The sequence below is a fragment of the Molothrus ater genome, chromosome 21 (genome assembly GCF_012460135.2).
Source record: "Molothrus ater isolate BHLD 08-10-18 breed brown headed cowbird chromosome 21, BPBGC_Mater_1.1, whole genome shotgun sequence".
In the NCBI taxonomy this organism is placed as follows: domain Eukaryota; kingdom Metazoa; phylum Chordata; class Aves; order Passeriformes; family Icteridae; genus Molothrus; species Molothrus ater.
This window is the reverse complement of record NC_050498.2, coordinates 4,461,052-4,483,108: the sequence shown is the minus strand read 5'-3', so window position 1 is coordinate 4,483,108 and position 22,057 is coordinate 4,461,052. Positions and strand designations below refer to the sequence as shown.

The following is a 22,057-nucleotide window of genomic DNA, read 5'->3' as shown; positions in this document are numbered from 1 at the left end:
GTCTCCAGAGACCTGCAGCATAGACAGCTTCCAGGAAACAAACTCATGTGATTATGGGTTAAAAAAAGACCATGAGATGCCCAGGTAGGACAAGAGTTAGATCCTTGCTCTCAAGAGGACACACGGATGGCAAACCAGGTGTCTGGGGACAGCAAGGTGCTTCTCAGGTAGGAAGTATCATATTTGGACTTGGCAGCAAAATCCACAATAGGCTTCTACACAGAGAAATTCTAGATGGCAGTTTGTTCTAATGGAGATGACTGAGAAAAAGCTTACTAAGAGAACTTGAGACCAAACACCAGTAAAAACAGAAGAATGCTCTTGCCAAATTCCTTCATTTGAGGATTGTGTAATTAGGCCAGGAAAATCACAACAGAATACACTATGGAGAATAACCCTGCACTGGCTTGCTAACCCAACAGGCCTCCTCCACCTCCAAAGCTGCCTTTCATTGCAGCTACCTGCAGGGATAGATGACACCAGGTGCTAAGCCAACCATTCCCATCTCAGGGGGAAATTCAGCCCAGGCCAAGCGTGGGGAGCTGCATTTTGACACAAGTCAGAGTAGCCAGGCCCTGTCAGCAGGGCAGCCCTCCCCATGCAGCAGTGGAGTTCTGCCTAAGACCCTGGTGGTGGGCAGGACACAGATTTGCACACGCTGCTCACCAGCATCTGTGACAGCCACCCCTCCTCTGATCCTGCAGCACTCAAGCCCCCAGGTGAGACTGCCCATCAGCTGTGCCCACCATTCCCTGAGGGCTGCAGCAGTGGCTCCAGACAGAAATCCAGCTCACACAGCCACAGGGAAGAGTCTGCTGTAAATGGGGTCCAGCTTCCCCTGAAATGTAAGGCCCATGCAGCCTCACTGGGATGTTGCCAAGACTCCAAATTCTGAGTATTTGGAAAATCAGGCACCTGGGCACTAGAGCAGAGTTCTCTTTCCTCTACTACCCCATAAAACAAAGCTACCCAAAATCACAAGCCAAATTTTGGAAAGGTTGCCGTACATCACCCCTTGTGTGACCTTGCCTGAGTCATGACTGGACCCAAGAGTCTTCTTCTCCAGCTCTGGACTCTGAGTAGATGGCTACACAGCTTCCCTTGAGACCCAGCGAGGCAGAAATAGGAAATGAAATGGAGAACAGGGAGGAAATTCCATCTCCCAACACAAAAAATTAAGAGGCAGTCACAGAATTCTCCTGGTAAGAGGTAAAGAAATACGTATGCAAGAGTGAAGGCTAGAGACACAGAAATATCTTGTTAAATTTTTACAGTTTAACCACTGAACAAGCTACTTTCTCTCCATAATTTATACCTGAATTGTATGTCTAGACATGACATCATTTTAAGGTATGCCTTGTGTTCTGTGGTAAGTTTACAATAACCAGAACTTATAATTGCTGTGGTTCAGGTCAGCAAAGGCGGAAAAAATATTCCAAGCCCCTTCTAAGCAGCTGTTCTTGGTAATGGCTTTAGTCTGTTATTTTCTGTCAAGGAGACAAGGCCTAGCAAATGCTAAAAGCCAACAGTGAACCAACTCCCCTCCTACAAGTGACGAATACCACAGATAATCTTCCATCCTCAGTCAGCTTTATTTGGTATGGTTCATATTAAAAGAGTGAGGGACAGCCAGATAAGCAAGGGCAATAAAAACATCTACTCTGCCTGTGGAGACTGATGGCTGCAGGCACCCACATCCTGCTGTATGCCCATTATCCAAATGTCCTGTGGGGCTCAGGTGGGATCACAACAAATCCCAGTGTATTCCCACTACTGAGGCAGAACTCCCAAGGCTATGAAATCTGGAACCCCAGTGTGGTTAATGTGCACCAGCCTCTCTTACTGGAGGAATGAACCCTTCAGTGATAAGGGCTGCTAGCCAAGTGACTTTAATCACATGAGGAGTTGCAATCACTGCCCTGGAGAACATGGCCTGAAGCATCCTATTGCATCAATGAAGTGGAATTTAGTCATTGGAGTGAGGGAGAAAGCTGTGCTATTTGAACACTAAATGGTCTTTGGGGGGTTTGGGGTTGGTCTGTTTGCATGGGCAAGCTGGATAGCCCAGGAGCAGGAGCTGGGAGCAGAGCACTCAGGAAGATGCTTCAGGACACATCAAAACTGTCTTTATGGTATAAAACCCAGAGAAGCTCCCATGTTGTTCTCTCTACATCTCCCTGAAAGGTGGCTGTGCTCAGGTGGGGTTGGTCTCTCTCCAGGCAGCACTGACAGAACCAGAGGACACAGTCTTAAGCTGTGCCAAGGGAAATATAGGTTGGATATAAGAAAAAGTTTTTCATGGAAAGAGTGATAAAGTTTTGAAATGGCCTGCCCAGGGAGGTGGTGGAGTCACCATCTCTGGATGTGTTTAAAACAAGCCTGGATGTGGCACTGGGTGCTAGGGTTTAACTGAGGTGCTGGGGCTGGGTTGGACTTCATGATCTTGGGGATCTCTTCCAACCCAGTGATTCTGTGAATTCTGTGAATCCAAAGCAACTCCAAGATCCCAAAGAGAAACCTGGATCTGCAGGTGCATTGGATGGAACTCAGCCCACAGCATGCATCTCAAAAGGCACAGGGATGTCACACACAGGGAAATTGTTTTCTAGAGAAGTCCCAGTTGGAAGGGACCTACAACAATCACCTAGTCCAAGCCCAACTGGTTTTTTTTGACAGGAGCATTAACACTGCTGAGAAGGAAACACACATGAAGGTGACACACACTGTGCTCCTTCCTGTTATCTCAGTGGGCAGAAAAAGAGCAGCCAAAAAAAGGTCAAAGACAACAGGCAGAAGCCCTAAGTTGTAGTTTCTGACAGTGAAGTAAGCAAACTGCTAATTCAAAAGGTAACATCACAACTATTGCTGATATCAAGAAGGCAAGAAAGACTCTCCAAAATCCAGCTTCCTGCAACAGCCTGGAAAGACTCAAAAGATAGAGGATATGACAACCACTGTCCCTTTTTGCCCATGTCCCACAAGTGATCCAACCCAGACCACACAAGTGCTCACAGTTACAAGAATGTGAGTGGGTAGAATCAATATATTGATGTGTTTTGAAATAAAATCACTTTCCCTTTCTATACAGGTTCCACAGAGTCTTGTTATATAAACATCAGTGGTCCAACTCTCTGTTGGACCAGATCTGTCATCCATAGTAATCAGAGACATCTTGATAATTGCTTCTTAGCTCTCCCAACACCCTCTCAGAAACTGGGATCCATTTCAGCTAACAGCAAATGGGAGAGAGCCCATACTACTGCACCAGCAGAGGCTGATTATTGCACCCAAGCTGAAGTTAGCCTCTATTCAGCTGGTTAATGCAGACCCAGAACTAGCTCAACCCTGCCTGCTCCAATCCACATGGATGGGACATGAAGCTGCTCAGGGATTTGTGCCAGAAGAAGGGATTTAACACAACATTTCAAATCAGCTGCACACCTGGACCAGCAAATCTGGCCCACTGTTGTAGTGCAGGGTTTGTGCAGAGCTACAGGATGATTCCCAGGGAGCTGCTCAGTTTGACACTGGGCCATGGGGAGAGCTGGGGAGCAAAGGAAAACCATGACAGAAGCTGGCAAGGACTGCCCCAACATGGCTGGTGCCCAGGAGCAGTGGTGAACAGGAGAAGTGCCCACTGCTTTTCAGTGCCAAAGCAAAAAGCAGCCCTGAGAACACCATTTCTCAATGGATCCCCTGAGAGGAAGCACATTCCTGCCCAAATGGTGCAGCTGACCCACTGCATCCTCTGTCCCAACCTGGGTGTATATTAGAGCCTATAGCTGGCTCATAATGAAAGTATGAAGTCATCAGAATGTTCTGTTCTGGCTTCAGTTCTTGTTAAAGATGTTGAACATCAGCCCAGGTTTGGTCAAAAGGTTACACAGGTTTTCAAATTGCTCCAGCTTGCAGTGACCAAGGGTTGATTTAGGGTTTGCTGTCACAGCATATTCACATTTACTGTTCTACAAGCTGCCATAAAAGGCCAGGTGAAGATCAGAGTTTCCGCTGATTTGAGATATAAATAAAGTTCAAAATTATGTGGATAGGAAAAAGGTCCCATTTACTCTGGGATCATCCCAATTTCAAGAAGAAAGGTCTGATAAATAATCAGCTTTTAATATACTTCAGGAAAACCATCCTCTCTTACTCCTGACCATTTCAAATTTGTTTGAGGCATCAAATTTACTTTTGCTCTCTTCTGCATCAATCAGCAAAGACCAAAGCTTAACAGCTAAACCTGTAGCAGAGCAGTAAAGAGACTGAGAAAAAGAAAGTCCCTCATGTAGGTACCCATCTGCAGTGGGAACCCAGCCCTGAGGTTCAGTGGTAAACAGTAAAGAATGAGCATTTACATGGCTCCATTAATGTCTAGTGGGTGCTTTTTTTTCTTTGACATGTATTTTCTGATCACAGCAATCAGTCATAGATCAAGTTTAGACACAGTATTTGGGTTTTGTTTTCATTTTCTCTGCAATAGATGCTCAAGAGTTTCTCTGTTCTACACATACACCAACAGCCTTGTTCTTTACTGTTTACCACTGAACCTCAGGGCTGGGTTCCCACTGCAGATGGGTACCTACATGAGGGACTGCAGATGAAGGAGTTCATTGCAAGGAGAAAGGACTTTTGCAAGGATGTTTTCCTGGGTAGCTAATAAAGAGCTGTGCCTTGCTGTGAGTGCTAATATTAAGACAAAAGCAAGAATCTTCAAGTTTAGGTTAAACATAAACCAACACCCATCCTCTGCATCCCACCCAGACAGACCAGATGCAATAGAAATAATTGCTTATTTATGTTCCCACAAGTGCACAGCACAAGGACAGTGTTCAAGGCATCTCTGGCAGATCACACTGTGAGATGTGTTTAGCAGATCACACAAGTGGAGAATGCTTGAAAAGACACTGTTTGCTTAATCACTTGAGGCTAAGTTAGAAAAGATCAAACAAGCCAAGTTTAGGAGTAGCTTGTCCCCCTCCTTGAATGGGCTGTAGCTTTTTACAGTGCAGAGCCCTGCAGCAACACAGCAGAGCCATCCCTACACAAGTACTCTGAGCCACTTGGGTTTAACAAGTCTCCACACCAGTAAAGAGAAAACCAGAACCTTTGTTACTTAGCACGGGCCTCTGCCATTGAGGCTAAAACACTGGCTGACAACAGTAACAGGTTTGTATCTCCATCCAATTGGCCGCTGAAGAATTAATTAACCAAGATACTGCACAGTTTCTCTCGGGGTCTCAGGGGTACCACAGCACTTTCTACAGCTCATGCTGCAGGAAACTCTCTTTCCAGAGCAAGACCTGACACCTTCAACAGAAAGCTCTAGTGCTTGATCTGAGGAGACACATTTGACAGTCACTGGCAAGCAGGACATAGTCTAATTAAAGCCCATCTGCCTTGGGTGTCCCTCAAGGTTTTTAGAATGAAGGACCACCTAGCAATGAACACAGACCCTGCACTTCCCACAGTGGATACAAGCCAAAACTTCTTCAGCATTACTGCTACAAAAGTCATTATGTGCACACAAATGAAACATCAAACTGAATCCTGACTTGGTCTGGCTTCTTCCCTTAGGCTCAAGTGCATTTCATTTACAGGAAAAGAAGAGAAAAATGCAGATTTTCATTTCTTATCTCCATAACCAGGTGAAGGCTAGGACATCTCCTAGCCTCAGATTTCTTTAATCCTTCTGACTTTATTAAAATTGCCGCCCAAATTAATTTCATCCACTGCCTGGGGCAATTGTGCACCCCTCTCTGTTACTCTAATGCCCTTCTCTTGGACCTGCCTGCAGGGGAGGCATCAGCCATACCTGGCACTGCATGGCTAAGGGAGCAGCAATAAAAGGCCTGAGCTTTATCAGCCTTTGAGTCCTCATTTGATGGGATTAGCAACCAGAAAACCACAAATGCTACAAGAATTCTCCTGTCAAGAAGGAACACATGTGAGATGTGGTTGCATCTGTAGCATGACCCTGCTGTTGCCTCTCTTTTATGCTGCACCCATTGCTGTGCATCCTGAAACATCTGGGCCTTCCCGGTGACTGATTACCCAGAGACACGCAACAGAGCTCGGTATCTGTGCGAGGCCGGGGACTGAACCCTGAGTTTATTACAGAGCAGAGCTGGAGGGAGCTGCTTGCCAGAGATCCAAACTCTAGCCAACAAGTCCCTCCAGGCTCACTTGGAAAGGTCTTGTAACCTCACTGCTGTATGCCTGCTGGGCTCAAAATGAAATGCAAACTTGCATGTTACTTGTGGATTTGGATGCACTATCCAAGGAGACACAAATCAGGAGCCCGAACAAGAAGCATATGTTAGACTCCAGAATAAAGTTTATCAGTCCTTAATGAGCTTCATGATAGGGGATTTGCACAGAGCCATTCCTCTGGTGTCTTTCTTGCTTTGGTGGTTGAGAAACCTAGTACAACTTGGTTAAATGGTGATGCTTCACTCGCATTTTGGTGAAGACTTATTCAATATTGTTTGAAGTCTGATGAGACATAAAAGCAAAGCTCATTTCTCCAATAAGTTTTTCCCAGCCTTCATTTGCTTAGGAATGGTAAAGTTGCTAAAGAACCATCCAACAAGATTTCTTGACAATATTTCAGTGACAATCAGGATATCTTGCAGTGATACATTCATAGGAAATATTTAATCAGTTCTAGACTTTCTGTAATTATGTGCATGACATCATGTCATCTATACCTACTTCTTGTCCAGTTTCTGAAAACCATCAGTTAGCCTAAATGACCATAGCAGTCATGGCATATTTAGAACAGCTTGTTTGTGCTGATGCTAATTTTCAGCTGTGTATAACCCATACCTACTGACTCCTCCAAAGTTAGGCAGTCTAATTATTTAACTCTACAACACATGCACACACCATCTACCACGAAAGGCACATTCCTTTCTGAGCCAAACGCTTCCCTTCACAGATGCAACATGTCCCTTTGCAGTATTGAAGGTCCTGGGGCTCAGATGTGCAGCACAATTAGAACTGGCTTTCACATGAGTTTAGCAGTTAAAAGGCTGAAGTTCCAATCTATGCTGAAACTTGACCTCTCTGAGAACCACCAACACAAACACATGCAGGTACCACAGTCCATGAAAGTTTTACTTGTGTGTCAGGCAGTGCCATGGATTATTTAGTAGTAAATGTTACACCTGGTCAGAATATCTGCAGCATCAAACTCCAACATGGCATTTCTTCTCCTGACTTTAGAGCAACACTTCATTCTGACATCTTCCACAACCTCCATTCCCACCTCTGAGACCCCACTACCTTCAGAATCCCTTATTTAAATCTGTGCATTTTATTATTCCTGCTTCTGTAGCTATCCTTGATTGAATCTCACTTCATGGATTCTTGCCCAACTCCACAATTCAATCAAGATTTAACAGCATTTTAATCCTAGTCTACCACATATTCCCAGTACTTCCCAGCCTCCAACACACACAGATCTGAGTAGGGAGGGCTCTCCATTACTCCACTAACTTGGAACAGCCCCTGGGACAGCTCCATTTGCCACCTCTGCCCAAACAGGCACAGTCTGAGCCCTCACTAATGACAGCACAGAGGGTTTTTTGAGTGAGCTGTGTGGTTTGCAGTTGCACATTTCTGTAGCTTGCCAAATGAAGCTGTACTAACTTTGCTGCCTTTATCCTTCTAAGGGGCTCACATAGAGAAGACACATTTCAATGTATGGAACATGCTTTTGCCTAGCACTTCATGTCAAATTGAAATTAAACTCCACCAGAAATTATTATTTGGAGGAACACTTTTGATTCCCCATTTGATAACAAGGAATGGAGTAAGAATAAAGTCTAGGAATCAGCAATATGGGAATTCAATGCTTACTTCTTCCTTTCACCTTGAAGTCTACAAAACATGAAACCAACCTCAAACTTCTCTGGAAAATCCACCTTTGTTCCTACTCCTGGGCTTGCAATCCCAATTCTACCTGGATGTTGTCACCTTATTGCAAAAGTTCCATTCCTTCTTGGTGCTTTCTCATGGACATCTCCTTGCAGCACTGACTTCTCCTTCTTCACAGCACAGCCAACAAACCCCAACTCTCTCCTCACCCAGCCAACCCACTCTTTTGTAGCACTGGCCTTCTTATTGGACACAGCTGTAGCCTATTAAGGGCAGGCCTGTTCCTAATCTTTGATAATTAGTACAGCTGCAACTCCTCAGGTGTGAGGCTACCTTCTGCAATATCTTTATTTTCTTGCATTCTATCCCACCACACCCAATTCCTTTCAATCCCAATTCCACATGGCAAAGCATCCCAGGGTAGTTGTAATGGGGATTTAAGGTACCTAGTAAATCTCTTCTTCCTGAAGAAAGCTTGTGTGGATGAGGCTTACCCTGCTCACATCCTGTCCTTGCATAAATCCTCCTTGTGTTGATGTTTTTGAGCAGCCCACAACTGGAATTTGTTACCACAGAAAACACAAGTGTTACTGTACCAATCACATTAAATTGTTTCATGAAAAGCCTGCATAAAAAAAGGGGGGGGAAAGGCAAGAGTCCCTAAGATATACATAGGAATGTGTCCATCTGCTTCACCCCAAATCTTGACTCCAGTTCAGCTTGCTACCAACTGCACCACCCCATGTATTCTGTGTCCTCCTTCAACCTCTCCCCTTCGTCTCACACCCCCTCAGACACATCTTGCCACTCACCCATGCAAAAAGCTTGCACTGTCAACAGCTTGGCTTAAACTTATTAAAAAAATTTTTGCAAGAGTACCTTGGCCTGTCCATCTGCTCTCTGTGGAAAGCTGATGATGAAGTCTCTCATCTTCAGGATCTTCCTTTATCCTCACGTCTTTAAATCTCAGGAGTACAAGATATTTCTCCATCACTCACACAAAGTGTGAGTTTGATTGTTTGATCAGTTCTGCACAGGTCTCTTAGAATTTGTGTGGTGTAAAGTATGTTCTTGTCTCTCCTCCAGTATTTGACAAGACAGAAATAAGAGATGGCAGCAGGATTCTGAACACAGAGTCACACCTAGGTGTGAAAGTCCTGAAAACCTGGAACTTTGTCCCTCATCTTTCCCTTATCCTCCCCAACATTCACATCTGCACAAGTCTCCACTGCCTCTAGAGTCAGATACCAAAGATAACTACAAGTAAATAAATTACTGCACTAAAAAGAAATGCAACTCTGCAAATCAGGCCACTCAAGTATTCTCCTGCAAGAAATTCAGTAAGTTCTTCCTCAAGGAACCATTCCATTCAGCACTGTTTGACAGCAACATTAAATCCACACATTTCATAACTAAGCCCTTGGAAAGTGATGGGGAGGGAGCTGTAATTTCATAAGTGCTCAAAAATTAAACACAAACCAGCTGGTTAAGTGGGTAATAGCCTTGCAAAGTGAGTAAAAGAAAGAGACTCCTCATTGCCACTCCTTCCAACTGTGGAATTTCATATCAAAGGCCTAAGCATCATTTCCTATTCCTGATAAAAAAACAAGTCAGTGCAGCAGCAGGAAACTTGGAAACAGCATCAGCAGGTGGGTTTAATTCTTCTTCCATTAATTCACTTGAAAAGCATCAAACTGATCAGTGGCCACTAATTAGAAACTACTCCTCTCACTTCGCTGTTCCTTATGCAAATGGAAGTTTTCACTCCAAACAGCACTAACTTCTGGTATAAACACAGCTCCACCCTTTCCACACCACCTCCATGAGAATGGCTGTGGAAAAGAGAGACAGGGTGGAGTTTTTTGGGAGAATGCTTTTCCTGACTTTGGTACTAACTGCATTTGCAGGACTCACAGCACAACATGTCACATCTCCCTTTTTCCAGAGGACACTACACTGTCAGCAACTCCCAAAGGCTCTAACAATGAGAGACTCACAGAGGGGAAAAAACCAACTCCCTTCTAACAGCCTCAAGCAAATAAAATTTCATCATTGGGAGGATGAATGGGAAACAAGTGATAATTTGGGGGAAAACAAGAGCTCTGAAGGAACAGCTGCATGAGAAAGTAGCTTGTTAAAAGCTCAGGGTTGAAGGAGGCAGTAAAGATTGTGAAAGAAAATGTCAAGAGGCTGGATGGGCTCTTCAGAACCCACACCTCCCAAATTCTATTCTAAAGTAACTCAGGAACTCCTTTGGGTGCAAAACTTTCAATATATAACTAATCTACCACTAGAGATGTCTCTGAGCTTATACAAGTCTGAAATGGTTTGGGTTGGAAAGGACCTTAAAGTTCATCTCATTCCACCCCTGCCATGGGCAGGAACACTCTCCACCAGCCCAGGCTGCTCCAAGCCCTGTCCAGCCCTTCCCAGGGGAAGATTATGCTCACTGATTAGAAATAGAGCAAATTTATAAAGGAAAGTCATTCACTACAAACAGGTGGGTCCCTCACTTGTGAATTAAGATATCCACAGGAGAAAGCATCCCATGTGTTTGGGAAAGCCAATAGCTTATGAAAACACAAAAGATTCTCTACATACCACAGTTATTTGATGTGGTATTTGATTTGATGGGAGCTAAAAAATTTGGGACAGTGTAATGGTACAGAATACAGCTTTCCCACTTATGTTAAGATAACATCTGCAGATATTTAGCACTTCAGATATTTTGACATTAGGTGCTCAATAAAATTCTCCCTGTTCAGATTAGAAATGTCCAAAGAAATGAAACTACTCAGATGCTGGAATGCAGTGTCAAAATATTTGGAAATCTAACAGGGATTATTTTTTTTTTAATCTATGTATTGAAAAGGAAGATGAACATTTAGAAATTGTTCAAGTAGTCACAGAGTGCTGATGCCAGAAATGCTCTCAGCAGGCTGTGGATACTTCCAACAGTGACCACACGCTCCAGGAACTCCTCAGAAAATGTGATCAGTTTGATCAGGGGTGACACAAGCTATGCCTGAAGCCAGAGGCTGCTGAGTGGTCAGCATGGTGATGGGAGCAGACAGCAAGTGGGTGACACATTGCAGGGTGGTTTGGGCAACTTCTGGTGGATCTTGTATTGAAGAGGCCACCAGAAGCACAAGCAGGAGGTGGAACACTGGAGCAGCAGGAGGTGTATGCTATGGAAGAAAATACTGGGATAGGTCCTGTCACACCTGGGACTCCATCAAACTTCAGTGCTCAGGAAGTCACTTCCATGTGTCAGCAATTCCATCATGGGGGACTCACGTGTTTTGATATTTTTTCATAAAATATTTTTGAAGGTAGATTTACAGAGATAGTTACCACATTTTACCTCCTACTTAAAAAACTGTAATTAATTCACATTCCACTTAATAGTCTATAACATGTATTCACAAAATTCACGTACTGTATCTAACAAACACTTTGGCATGAAAAGATATTTTCAGAAAAAAAAATTTGCTATGTGGAATCAAATGTTGTACTTGGTTTCAAAGGTCTCAAATGAGAGCTAAGCCCCACATTTCCCTAAAGGAATTACTGAACCAGTCTCTAGTAGAGAGCTACATCCCTGTTAGATCCAAACTTGAAGGGAAGGAAGCTCACCCCGCAATGTCTGCAGCACAGAACTGCCCAGCCAGTCAGAGGGCACTGAAAAAACCACCCTGGGGGAGGAATTTCAATGTTCACATGGAATTTTTTGTTTTATGACAGGAGCTGGACTCAGCTGCAGTGGGCAAACATCACTGAACCAGGATTCAGCAGGAACAGGAACAGGCACTGCAGTGGCTCTGACTCCCACTGCTTTCTCTTACACTTTCTCAGTTTCTAAGGGAAGATTAAAAAGCTCAGTAGCAGCAAAAACTCTGCTGAGGAAGGAACTGAGGGACTCAAGGAAATGAGAACACATAAGCTCAACTCCTGGAGAGAACTGCTGTGATACTACAGGAAATGTTACTTCATCATCTCTGTGTTGAATTTCCACATCATGGACAGTTCTGCCTTTCAATGGTTCATGGGAAGAAGGACAAGGTTGGAGAAGTGAGGTCCCATTAACACCACTTTGAATTCCCTTCCCTTCAGAGCACTTCAAGGAGCTTTCAAACTTTCAGGTCTCTTGTTTTCATGTCCTTTCTCCCAGTCTCATCAAATTTTGTCTCATAATTGCATTTGCTCATTTAATATTTTCCTGGCAGTGTTGTTCTGCATCTCTCCTCCTGGGACCAAGAAATTTAGTAAACCAGCAATAAAAATGAAAAGAGTTTTTGCACTCTATCATACCAAGAGAAAAGTCCTCATTTTCTTATGCTGCTTTGAAAACTGTAAACACATGGGAGTCTTAAGAGGTTTAAAAAATATCAGGATGACTAGAAAGATGCAAACAATAGTTATTAGAAGGAGATCAGGATATTCCAGGAACAGAAATGAGGAGGGGGTGACATTAAAAAAAAAAAAAGACATTCTCTAGTTAAGCCATTACTTGAACAAGGCTGCTCAAATTTCCTATCATACTTGCATACTTAGGAAAGAAAAAAAAAGTAAGATTGGAATCACAATAGCATCACTTTAGAGGTGCTGAGGTTACTCTGGGAGCTGTCTCTTGCCCAAACAGCTAAGCTGTCTACCATCAGTGTGCTTTTGGGGTAAATAGGATACTGGCTACTGTCCCAAACCCAAGCAGTACAAACAAACAAGGGAGAAAGCTATGCTATATTTGTAAAGTAAAATAAGACCTTGCCTGGCTGGAGAGCTCCAGGGCAGTGCTGAGCCCCTGAACTTGCTGGGGACACTTTTCCTCTCCCAAGAGGTTGCATTTGCCTTTGAACTTTCTGCCATATAGAAAAAAAGGCTGAGTTGAAATGTCAGCATCATCTTGGATTCAAATCAATCAGCTTGATGCATGATTGCAAGGGCTAAAGCACTTCACCCCTGCACTGCCCTCATCCATATGTTCTTTATATCAGCAGTCAGCAGACTGGGTGGCTCAGTGCATTCATTTCCTGTCCTGGGCTTGGGCTCCACTTTAAACAAAACAAAAACCCCCTGAAACTGGAAAATAAAAGTTAGTATCTAGTGACAGTTATATTCACCAGACTGGTTTGCATCAAGTCTTTTTCTCCATCCAAGGAAGTTGCAAGAAACCCTCTGGGAAGGCCTGGTACAACTGGTGGTTTTTGACTATCAACTCAATGAGCAGTTCTACAAAACCAGTAAAGGAACTGGAGATCTTTCAAATACTGATGTACCTTGGGCTGAGTAGAAAGCAAGGAAAGGAAGGGGAGAAAGGCCCAGGCAGTGTCAGCTTGAAAAAGGAAACAGCTTGGAAATTTACCTCAGTAAATGAATGGCCCACTGAGAGCAGAACCTCCATCCACCTCTGGGCTTCCTGAGAGAGCTGGGCTTCCTCCAGACAATGCTGCTCTTTATCAGCTTCAATGCAGGAATTAGATTCCCAGGATAATTTAAGTCGAAAATGGTGCAGTTTTCAGTGTTAATGTAGGTGCCTGTCAGCTGGTGACACTGAAGTGGTGACTGTCTCAAGCTACACTTACCAGCTGAGGATGGAGACACTTCAATGATTGAATTACATTTAACACCTTGCTCTAGCAGAGGGGTGTTTTCTAGCAAACCAGTCTCATCAGGAGTCTGTCATACTTTGGGGCTAGACACCCACACTGAGCTGCTGCTTTTGCAAAAGAAAAGCTGACCTGCCATTTGGGAGATCACAAGTTATGGTATCAGAGATAGCTGCAGCCTCTGAATGGTTTCAAATTCTTTCACTTCTTTCCTTGGTTCACCCTATCCTGTCCTCCTTCATAAAATACTAAAAGAAATAAATTTTAAAAGGGCAAGGAAGGCTTGATATAAAGACAGCTAGTAAAAATAAACTATGCTACAATGGCTCCCCCAAAGAAACTGCTCCAGAACAGCACAAAAAAGGAGCAAATATTAACTCTGCTTATAGTGGGTTAAAGAAGGAATCAATAGATCTTAGAGGCAGATTTATATCATCAAAGACTACCTTCATCCATGCCCATGCACACACAGCTCCCAGAACTGTTCTGTGTGCTCCATCAATCCATTCTCTGCTGGCTTAATCCAGCCCACTGAGGGAAACACACCCTGACTGTTCCAAGGCCCATTGGGAAAGGAAGAGTTTCCCCTCAGTCTCTGGTACCAGATGTTGCATGAAAGCTCAGAGCCACTGCAGCTGCCAGGGGCAAGAGTGGCTGTCAGAGAATGGGAGGATTTCAGCACAGCAGGAAAACAAGCTAAAAATAATGCAGGTCCAGGCTGCCTCCAGTCATACCTACCTCACATCAACTTCTAAAGCACCAGCTGCACATACAAGTGAAATGAAATATTGAGGAGGAATCTAACTACCAAAGAAAGATGAAAGCATTTTGAGGTTCTGCCCTAATTCACTGTGGCTTCATCACTGCACTGTTTTTGTTTTGCTTCAGTTTAGTTTTCTGTTTCCTTTTGTCTGCTGTTTCCAGGAAGAACTCACACAGATAAGCATCCCACCCTCTCAGAGGAACCAATCTTGCAGCAGGGGAGAGCACAGAAAGGAAAGAGTACAAAAGGCCTCATTTTGGGTTGCCAAAAACCCTAAACCAGCCTATTTTTAGCCTTTTTTACTTTGATTTCCAAGTGACACTAACATTAAGAATTAACATAAAGAGTAAGTAAATATTTCCATTTTAAAATTGACAGCTTGAAGGGCCATGCAGACCACTAGCACCAGTATTTACACTAAAAACTAAAGTGGCCCAACCCTGCTGCACTAGAAAGGGCCTTTTTTATTTTCCTCTTTCATTTAAGGATACGGGACTGTCAGTAGCACCAGATGTTTTAAGGAGAGGGGAAAAAAAGGTAAAAAGAATCTCACACTTGAAAATAAGGGCTTACTACTTTTTTCTCACACTCCACAGACCATATCCAAGCCCAAAAGAACAGTTCCACCTTTCAAAGTAGCTGTATAAAATTGTCACCTCGTTGCACAGAGCTGCTCCTGCGAGATCACTGCCGGCTTTCTCCAACCAGCTCATGTTGGCTTTGTATTTCCACTGAACTCTGCTGAGACAGATCTGGCACTGCAGGGGGGAGCTGGAATCTCTCCTTTGCACCAGCAGCACCACTAAGCTGCAATAACTCACACCTGTCCAAACCTACAGGCACGAACAGGCTGCACACAGGGGCTCCTCAGGTCACCAGGCACATCCTCAGCTCTGCCACCATCCCCAGCTCCCCTTGCCTTGCAGGGACAGCTGAAAACTCAAACTGCACAAAGCAGCTTCTCTCTCAGCTCACTTCTGTGACAGTGTTCACAGGGGTCCAAGGATGAGGGAAGAGATGAGGATCTGACTCTATGTTTCAGAAGGCTTGATTATTTTATTATATATATTATATTAATTAAAACTGTAATATATATATAAAATTAATTAAAACTATAATATATATATAAAATTAATTAAAAATATACTAAAAGAAGAAAGGATTTCATCAGAAGGCTGGCTAAGACTAGAAAAAGAAAAACAAATAACAAAGGCTTGTGTCTCAGACAGAGTCTGAGCCAGCTGACTGTGATTGGCCATTAATTAGAAACAACCACATGAGCCCAATCACAGGTGCACCTGTTGCATTCCACAGCAGCAGAAGTCATTGTTTACATTTTGTTCCTGAGGCTTCTCAGAAGGAAAAATCCTAAGGAAAGGATTTTTCGTAAAAGATGTCTGTGACGCTTCTTTTAGCATTATGTTAAAACGTAAAGCTCTCTCCTGCAGACTGCAGCTTTGGGTAGTTTTGCCTCTTTGTAAGGGTTTTCTGGAGCTTCTGGGAAGCTATTGTTTGCTCAGTAGCCTGGAGCCAGCTGCTGTCTGCAGCCATCACTCTTTGGGACTGCAACGAGACAACTTCCTCATCAGAGATTTGTCTGAATTGTGTGATTGGTATTAAGATATCACAGCACAAAGAAAAGCAGCACAAACAGCAGACTCAGAGATGCTGGACACCCCCACTGACCCTTCAGCAGCCAGAGACAGGCTGTGTTGACCTGATGCAAATGAACAGAAAACTCCAGGCTCAGTTTCTCCCATTCATAAGCTGTGAACTCTCAAGTCAGGTTCAGCAGATGCCTTAATGCCTAAACCTGATACTTAGTGGAGAAGCAGGACTCGTTTCAAATCCCCAAAAGTGACAGTTAAAGTAGAAAATGTTAGGAAAGAAAATGTAAAACCTGCCCTATTGTGATAAAAAAAAAGGAAAATACTTTTTCCTCCTCCTCTGGAGAGAGCCCTTTCCCTCTGAGTGGAGGGAACTGTGTTTTCACACACACTGTGCTACATCAATGTTACACCAATAAGTCAAGGAGCAGGTAGAAAGGGGAACCAAAGGAATTGATTCAAAGCTCTCTGGGAGCACACATTATTTATGTCCAGACCTTACAGAAGCAGCATCCAGGAACCAGCTTTTTATCGGGTACAGCAACTGGTGGTGACAACAGGAACAGGGAGAAGATAACACACAAAAAGGAGAAAACACATTTTCTGAACACACCAGGGATGCCAAGCATGAGCACATCTCTAAACAGGTCATCCCTGATTCCCTTTTCTTTCTTTATTTCTTCCCCCCTCCCTGTTCAGGCCTGTTTGCAGGCATTCAGAATGATTTGCTTTCCAAGACCACCTTTCAGAGCTGTGTGTGACATTCAGATAAAAATGGGGTGTGAAGGGAACAGGTGATTTGCTCCTGTGTTTAACAGGTGTATAGGGCACATTAAGGAACAAGCCCCAGCTCAAGGCAGCCAGTCCATCCTTGCTGCTCACAAGGACAGAGGCCTTGCTGGATAACTCACCCTCCTCACAGTTGCTCCCTGTGAAGCCAGGACAGCACCTCCACTCCAGCGTGGTCACAGTTCTGTAGGACATTTTGTACGTGGGCCTGATGAGAGTCCTGTAACTAACACAAACAAGGAGTCAGCAGAGCACAGTGCCCTGACCCAGCAGTGCTGCTACTGATTCACAGCACACCTTCCCACCTGGATACATCCCAGAGCACCCAGCCAACCCCAGCCACAGAAAAAGGAGTCACACAAAATATCAGCAAGGATTTATTTGTTGTCCTCGTATTGCAGAAGTCCCATACCTTCTAAGGGATTTCTCATGGGCAGCTCCTTGTAGCACAGACTCCTTCTTCTTCACAGTACAGACAATAAACTCCAACTCTTCTCAGCCCAACCAACAAATCCCAACTCACTCCTCACCCAGCTACCCCACTCTTTTGTAGCACTCATTCTCATTGGACACAGCTGTAGCCTGTTAAGGGCAGGCCTGTTCCTAATCTTTGGTGATTAGCACAGCTGCACTCCTCAGGTGTGAGATTGCCTTCTGCACTATCTTTATTTTCTTACATTCTGTCCCTCCACATTTATTAGAGTGTGGATGTGATTTAACAGCTTTTATTTTCCTTCTTAAGCCCTCATGCTCTACTGGCTCTTCCCCACACCTCTCCTCCTGCAGGTACCACCAGCAGTTTTGTGGAGATCTCACCAATGCAAAGCCCTGCAAGATGCAGAGATGATGACTTGATCCCCACACCCTCCCTTCATGTGGGCTTCTGTGACATTGAACAGAGGCTGGCAATAGCCTTTTCTCACTCAGCAGTAAAAGTTTTCCATCTCCCAGGTGCCTTCCCTTTCCCCACCACTCAGACCTGAGATGTACCAACACATCAACATGACAACTACATCAGGGAACTTCTTTTTCTCAGCTACCTGACCTGTGCCCCAATTCTCCCCCCATCTGAAATAGGGTCACACTCCTCTGGACCACAGCCAAGGTTCTGCAGGACAGTTTGGGAGCTCTGTGAGCAGCACAGCATCCCCAGAGTCCCAATTACAGCACAAGCACTGCCAAGCCCCTCTGGGAACTGGAGGGTGACCTGCAGACACAGCAGGGCTGTGCAAGGCACCAGTGATTCTGAAGTCAACACAAAACAGACAGTTGCATAAGTGACAACTTTTCCTTTAAAACAGCAGCTCGTCAAAGCTGGCAACTCAGAGTTTTCCCAGTATACAGCCAAACAAAGTCACTGCTGCTATTCATGAAGCTAAAAGCAAACTCTACAAGTTCCCCTCAAAATTCCTACCCTTATTTAACAGCCAAAAGAATTTGGCACACACAGGGAGAGTCTGAAGCTTTGGGATTACAGTGTTGCAGGCTGCAGTTTATGCTCGTCTCTCCAAGCCAGGCAGACACAAGCCCTGAGCACCCTGTCCCTGGGGAAGAGGCTCCTCCTGCTGAGAGCCAGAAGAGACAGAGACAGCCCCAGGCTCAGCTGGGCACAGGGGAAAACAGAGCTGGAGGTTACATGAATCTCATCCAAAACTGCTCCAAGGGCAGGCAGGTGTACACTCAGGACAGCACTGGTAGCTACTCCAAAGAGCAGTAACAAAGGCTTGCCAGGAGAGGCTGCCCATGTGTGTCTTGGAAAGATTGAGCAGCTCAGTCGTGGTTAGCAGAGTCTTTGGGAAGCTAATTTCTCAGGAAGCTGTTTGCTGATGATTTGTGCCAGCTGCCAAACACAGAAACTAAGTTCTGCTATAGCCACTGGAGAGGGTAGGCTGCACAGGGCTGCCTGTCCTGGGAACAGCCTCACTCAGAGAGGGGGAGCCGCACAGTCTCCTGAGAATAGCATGTCCTCACTCTTGGAACTGCCAAAAAGCCCACCAGCCCCTGCTAATACCCACAGCTGTGATCCAGGCTCTTGGCTGCTATGGGCTGCACAGAGCCAGCTCATCCCACCTATTTCTTTGCTCTTCTGCATCCAGTGGTGTTCAGGAGTCCACAGTCGTGTGAGTTTGAGGACTTGGAGCACACTGATGTAGGTAGACCTCAGTGCTTTTTCACAAAGAGACCAAAGGCACAAAGACTAAGTTTCTTGCTGAGGGTCTCTCAGAATAGCTCTGGCAAAGCCCAGGAATGGAACCCAGGTCTCCCAGCTCCCATTCCTGGCGTTGGACTCCAGACACATTTCCACACATAAGCCCCAAAGCATCAGTCAGAAGTTCATGACTTTGTCACTAACACCACAGCTGGATTTGACCTTCAGATGAAAGTCTCCAGCCTTGTTACCAGTGTCCAGAGCCAGCGTGTCTCCAACCACACCGTGATTTTAAAACCATGTTTCTGCCAACACCAAGATGTTAAAACTCTTTCAAACTTCATTATGAAGTGTGGAGAGTGGCTTGAGCCAGACTGGAATTTTGGCAGCAGTTCTGTGTCGGGGAAGTAGCTCTAGTTTAATCCTCAAATGAGGGAGGACTTCTCAGGGCATGACAAGCGTGCAGCTCAGCTGTCACAGTCTACCACCCACCCTGAATTCCCTGGAAGTGTCCTGATGTGTGCAGCTCTGTTCAACATTACACACTCAGGCATCTGAAGTGGGCCCAGCTTGCAAGTCCAGTTTGTTCTGAAGCTGCTCTGTCCTTCATAGCTCCATTTTTCCTCAATTTTGTGACATGGCACCAAGGTCTGCTGGTGCAAACACATCATGCAGATTTATGACTCCTATTCCAGGAGGGGAGCACAAAAAGCACCTTTAGCAAAGCATCACCACCACCTGACACTTGTAGTGTTGCAACAGAAGGAGATGAAAAAAAAATATATGGAAAAGGAGAGGGAAGGAAGATACCTGTTAAAGATCAGAAGCCCCTGAATGAAAATGTGTGGAAAACACAAGAGGCAGAAAAAAGGATTGGTAGCAAAATAGGGAAGCCTTTTCCTTGGATGTCACTCAAGCCACAAACACTGGCACAGAAATCTGCCAAAGCAGAGGGGAAGAAGTTTGGAGGAGCCACAACCTTGCACTGCTCTGCTCCTCAGGGAGCCAAAGGATGTGCTCAGCACACAGCTCCCTTTAGCAGGAGAACCCCAAGCACTTCATGGAGAACAAACTCCCAGGGTCTGCCCCTCCACTGCAAGAGTCAGGAGTCACTTGCAGGGATTTTGCTGAGGCTGCACAACAATATCCCAGGGAGTGGGGCAACTCCCAGGGAAGAGCCCAGAAAGCTCAAGCAGCTGTTCCTAGACCAGAGCCAACACATGGCTGCCCTTGGAGCTGCCTGATCCCTGTAGGATGAGCTACACAAGCTTGACCACATGCAATTATCATTTGGGAAATAGCATTTCTTGCTTGTGGCTTAAATGACTGCCAAGGAAGAGGTGATTTGGGGAAGGAGCATGAGCTGACTGATGAACTGATTTGGGGGTACAAAGCTGTAAGTACTGGAGAGGTCAGGACACACCAAGGGATGGCAGCCAAGGAGTCTCACTCCTCAGCACACAAGGATGTGTCCCCCTTTTCAAGGAAGTGTCACTGAACATAACAGGCAGACGTGACACAAGAAAGGGGAAGAGTGCCACATTCCTGGATCAAAGCCTCCAAAATCAGGTCAAAAGAGACAGGGTGATCTCTGCCATGACCCAGGCAGGACAGGCTGTCACACACAGGAAATACCTTCACCCTTTCTGGATTTCCCCTGCCCTTTGACACTCACAAACAAAGCTGTTTGTGCACAAAGACCACAGAGAAGGAAGGCGTGAAGCTCCTTTCCACATCACAAGAGAAGGTTTTGTTACTGTGACTCATTCAGCCATTGCAGTTTGTGCCCAAGGAGACCTCAGTGACCCTCAGAGGCTCCTATTGATTTTTATTCAAGCCCCAGGTTGGAAATTTCACCATCACTTCCTGATGGGGTTCAGGATCACAAGATGAATGAACTTGCCTTTTTGACTGGCAAACAGTCCAGAAACCAAGGAATCCAAGCTCTGGTTTCCCTGCTTCTCTCATGGCACTGAAGTATCAGCCCAGTGGGTTCAGCCCCATCCATAAAACTGCCACCTTGTCTTCCAGGGACCCTCATTTTCATTCCAACAAGTGCACCAAAAGGCATTCAGGACAAAGCTTGAATGGTTCCTCTAACTCTTGGTACCAATGCCCTGATTTACAGACATGCCAAAACCCTGCAATTCCCCACGGAAAATCAGAATGTTCTGAAATCAGATTTGAAATCCATCAAGTTAAGTAACCATATCTCAAAGCACTTGGAAAGAAGGGAGTTTAAGACATCAGAGAAGGTATCAAATATATATTTGGTTCCCAACACAACCATGCCCACACAGACCATCCTAACCCTCCTCTCAAAGGCTACCAGACACTGATTACACCAGGCAGCTCCTGTGTGAGACACAGACAGGACAAGTTCACCTCAAACCAGTGCCACAGCTGATGCAGAGACAAGAAGCACCTTTGCCATCACATTTGGACTCACAGGCATGGCAGAGACCATCACTGTGAATCAGAGCTGGGCTCTTTTTTCCTGCCCCTGCTCTTCCAGCTTCCCTACCACAAACTGAGTAGTTCCCCAGGGAACAGCATAACCAGGGAAGCTCCAAATATGCTCCTGCAGACACCAGATTAAACAAAAAACAACCAACCTGCAGCTGCAGGAGTGTTGGAGCTCATTGTGTCTTCTGCCTTTGCCAGTGGGGAGGAAGAAGACTTTGTTTAGCTCTGAACACATCTAGTTCAAACAACTCAGCAAAAGACTAAACCCAGGAAACAAACTGATCTACCTGCCATGTCCTGCTGTCCACAGCAATATTGACAGTCTCTCAGTCCCAAGAAAAGGGGCCAAGGACACAGAGACAGATGTTTCTATATCACCACAGAGTAATCATCAGCTCCTGCCTTTATTAACAATCAGATGTCAGTGCTACTGCAGAGCAGCACTGCAGCAGGGAGGAGGAGTGCTCAGAGAATGTCTGAGCAAGATCAAAAGGCCTCAATCAGCAGCCTGAGCACAACCCCTGGAACAGGTGACCCTCCACCTGTGCCCAGGCAGCACCACACAGCCATTGTTCAGAGCTGAGAATGCCCCTTTGTGCTACAGCTCTAATCCCACCCACCCAGAGCCTCTGTCTGTCCTGCTGTAGGAGCACTGTTCATCCTGCATTTATATCCCATGTGTGCTTCAGAGAGCAGATGCCTTTTTCCAAGCACATTTCTCTCCAAGATGTGGAGTTGTAAGGGAATTAAACACATAAAAGAGTTTATGTGTAACAGGACTTCAAATAGCAATCCTAAT

The 22,057-nt window shown here is 45.0% G+C and overlaps 1 protein-coding gene across 2 annotated transcripts in view; it reads right to left on the bottom strand.

Moving 5' to 3' along the window:
• The window catches only part of COL26A1 (collagen type XXVI alpha 1 chain), a 171,773-nt gene that overhangs the window by 120,819 nt on the left and 28,897 nt on the right, over positions 1–22,057 (bottom strand). For both annotated transcript variants that reach the window (XM_036395353.1, XM_054517047.1), the window contains exon 3: positions 16,766–16,869. In XM_036395353.1, the coding sequence (XP_036251246.1) occupies positions 16,766–16,869 (104 nt within the window). The remainder of the gene's footprint in view (positions 1–16,765; positions 16,870–22,057) is intronic.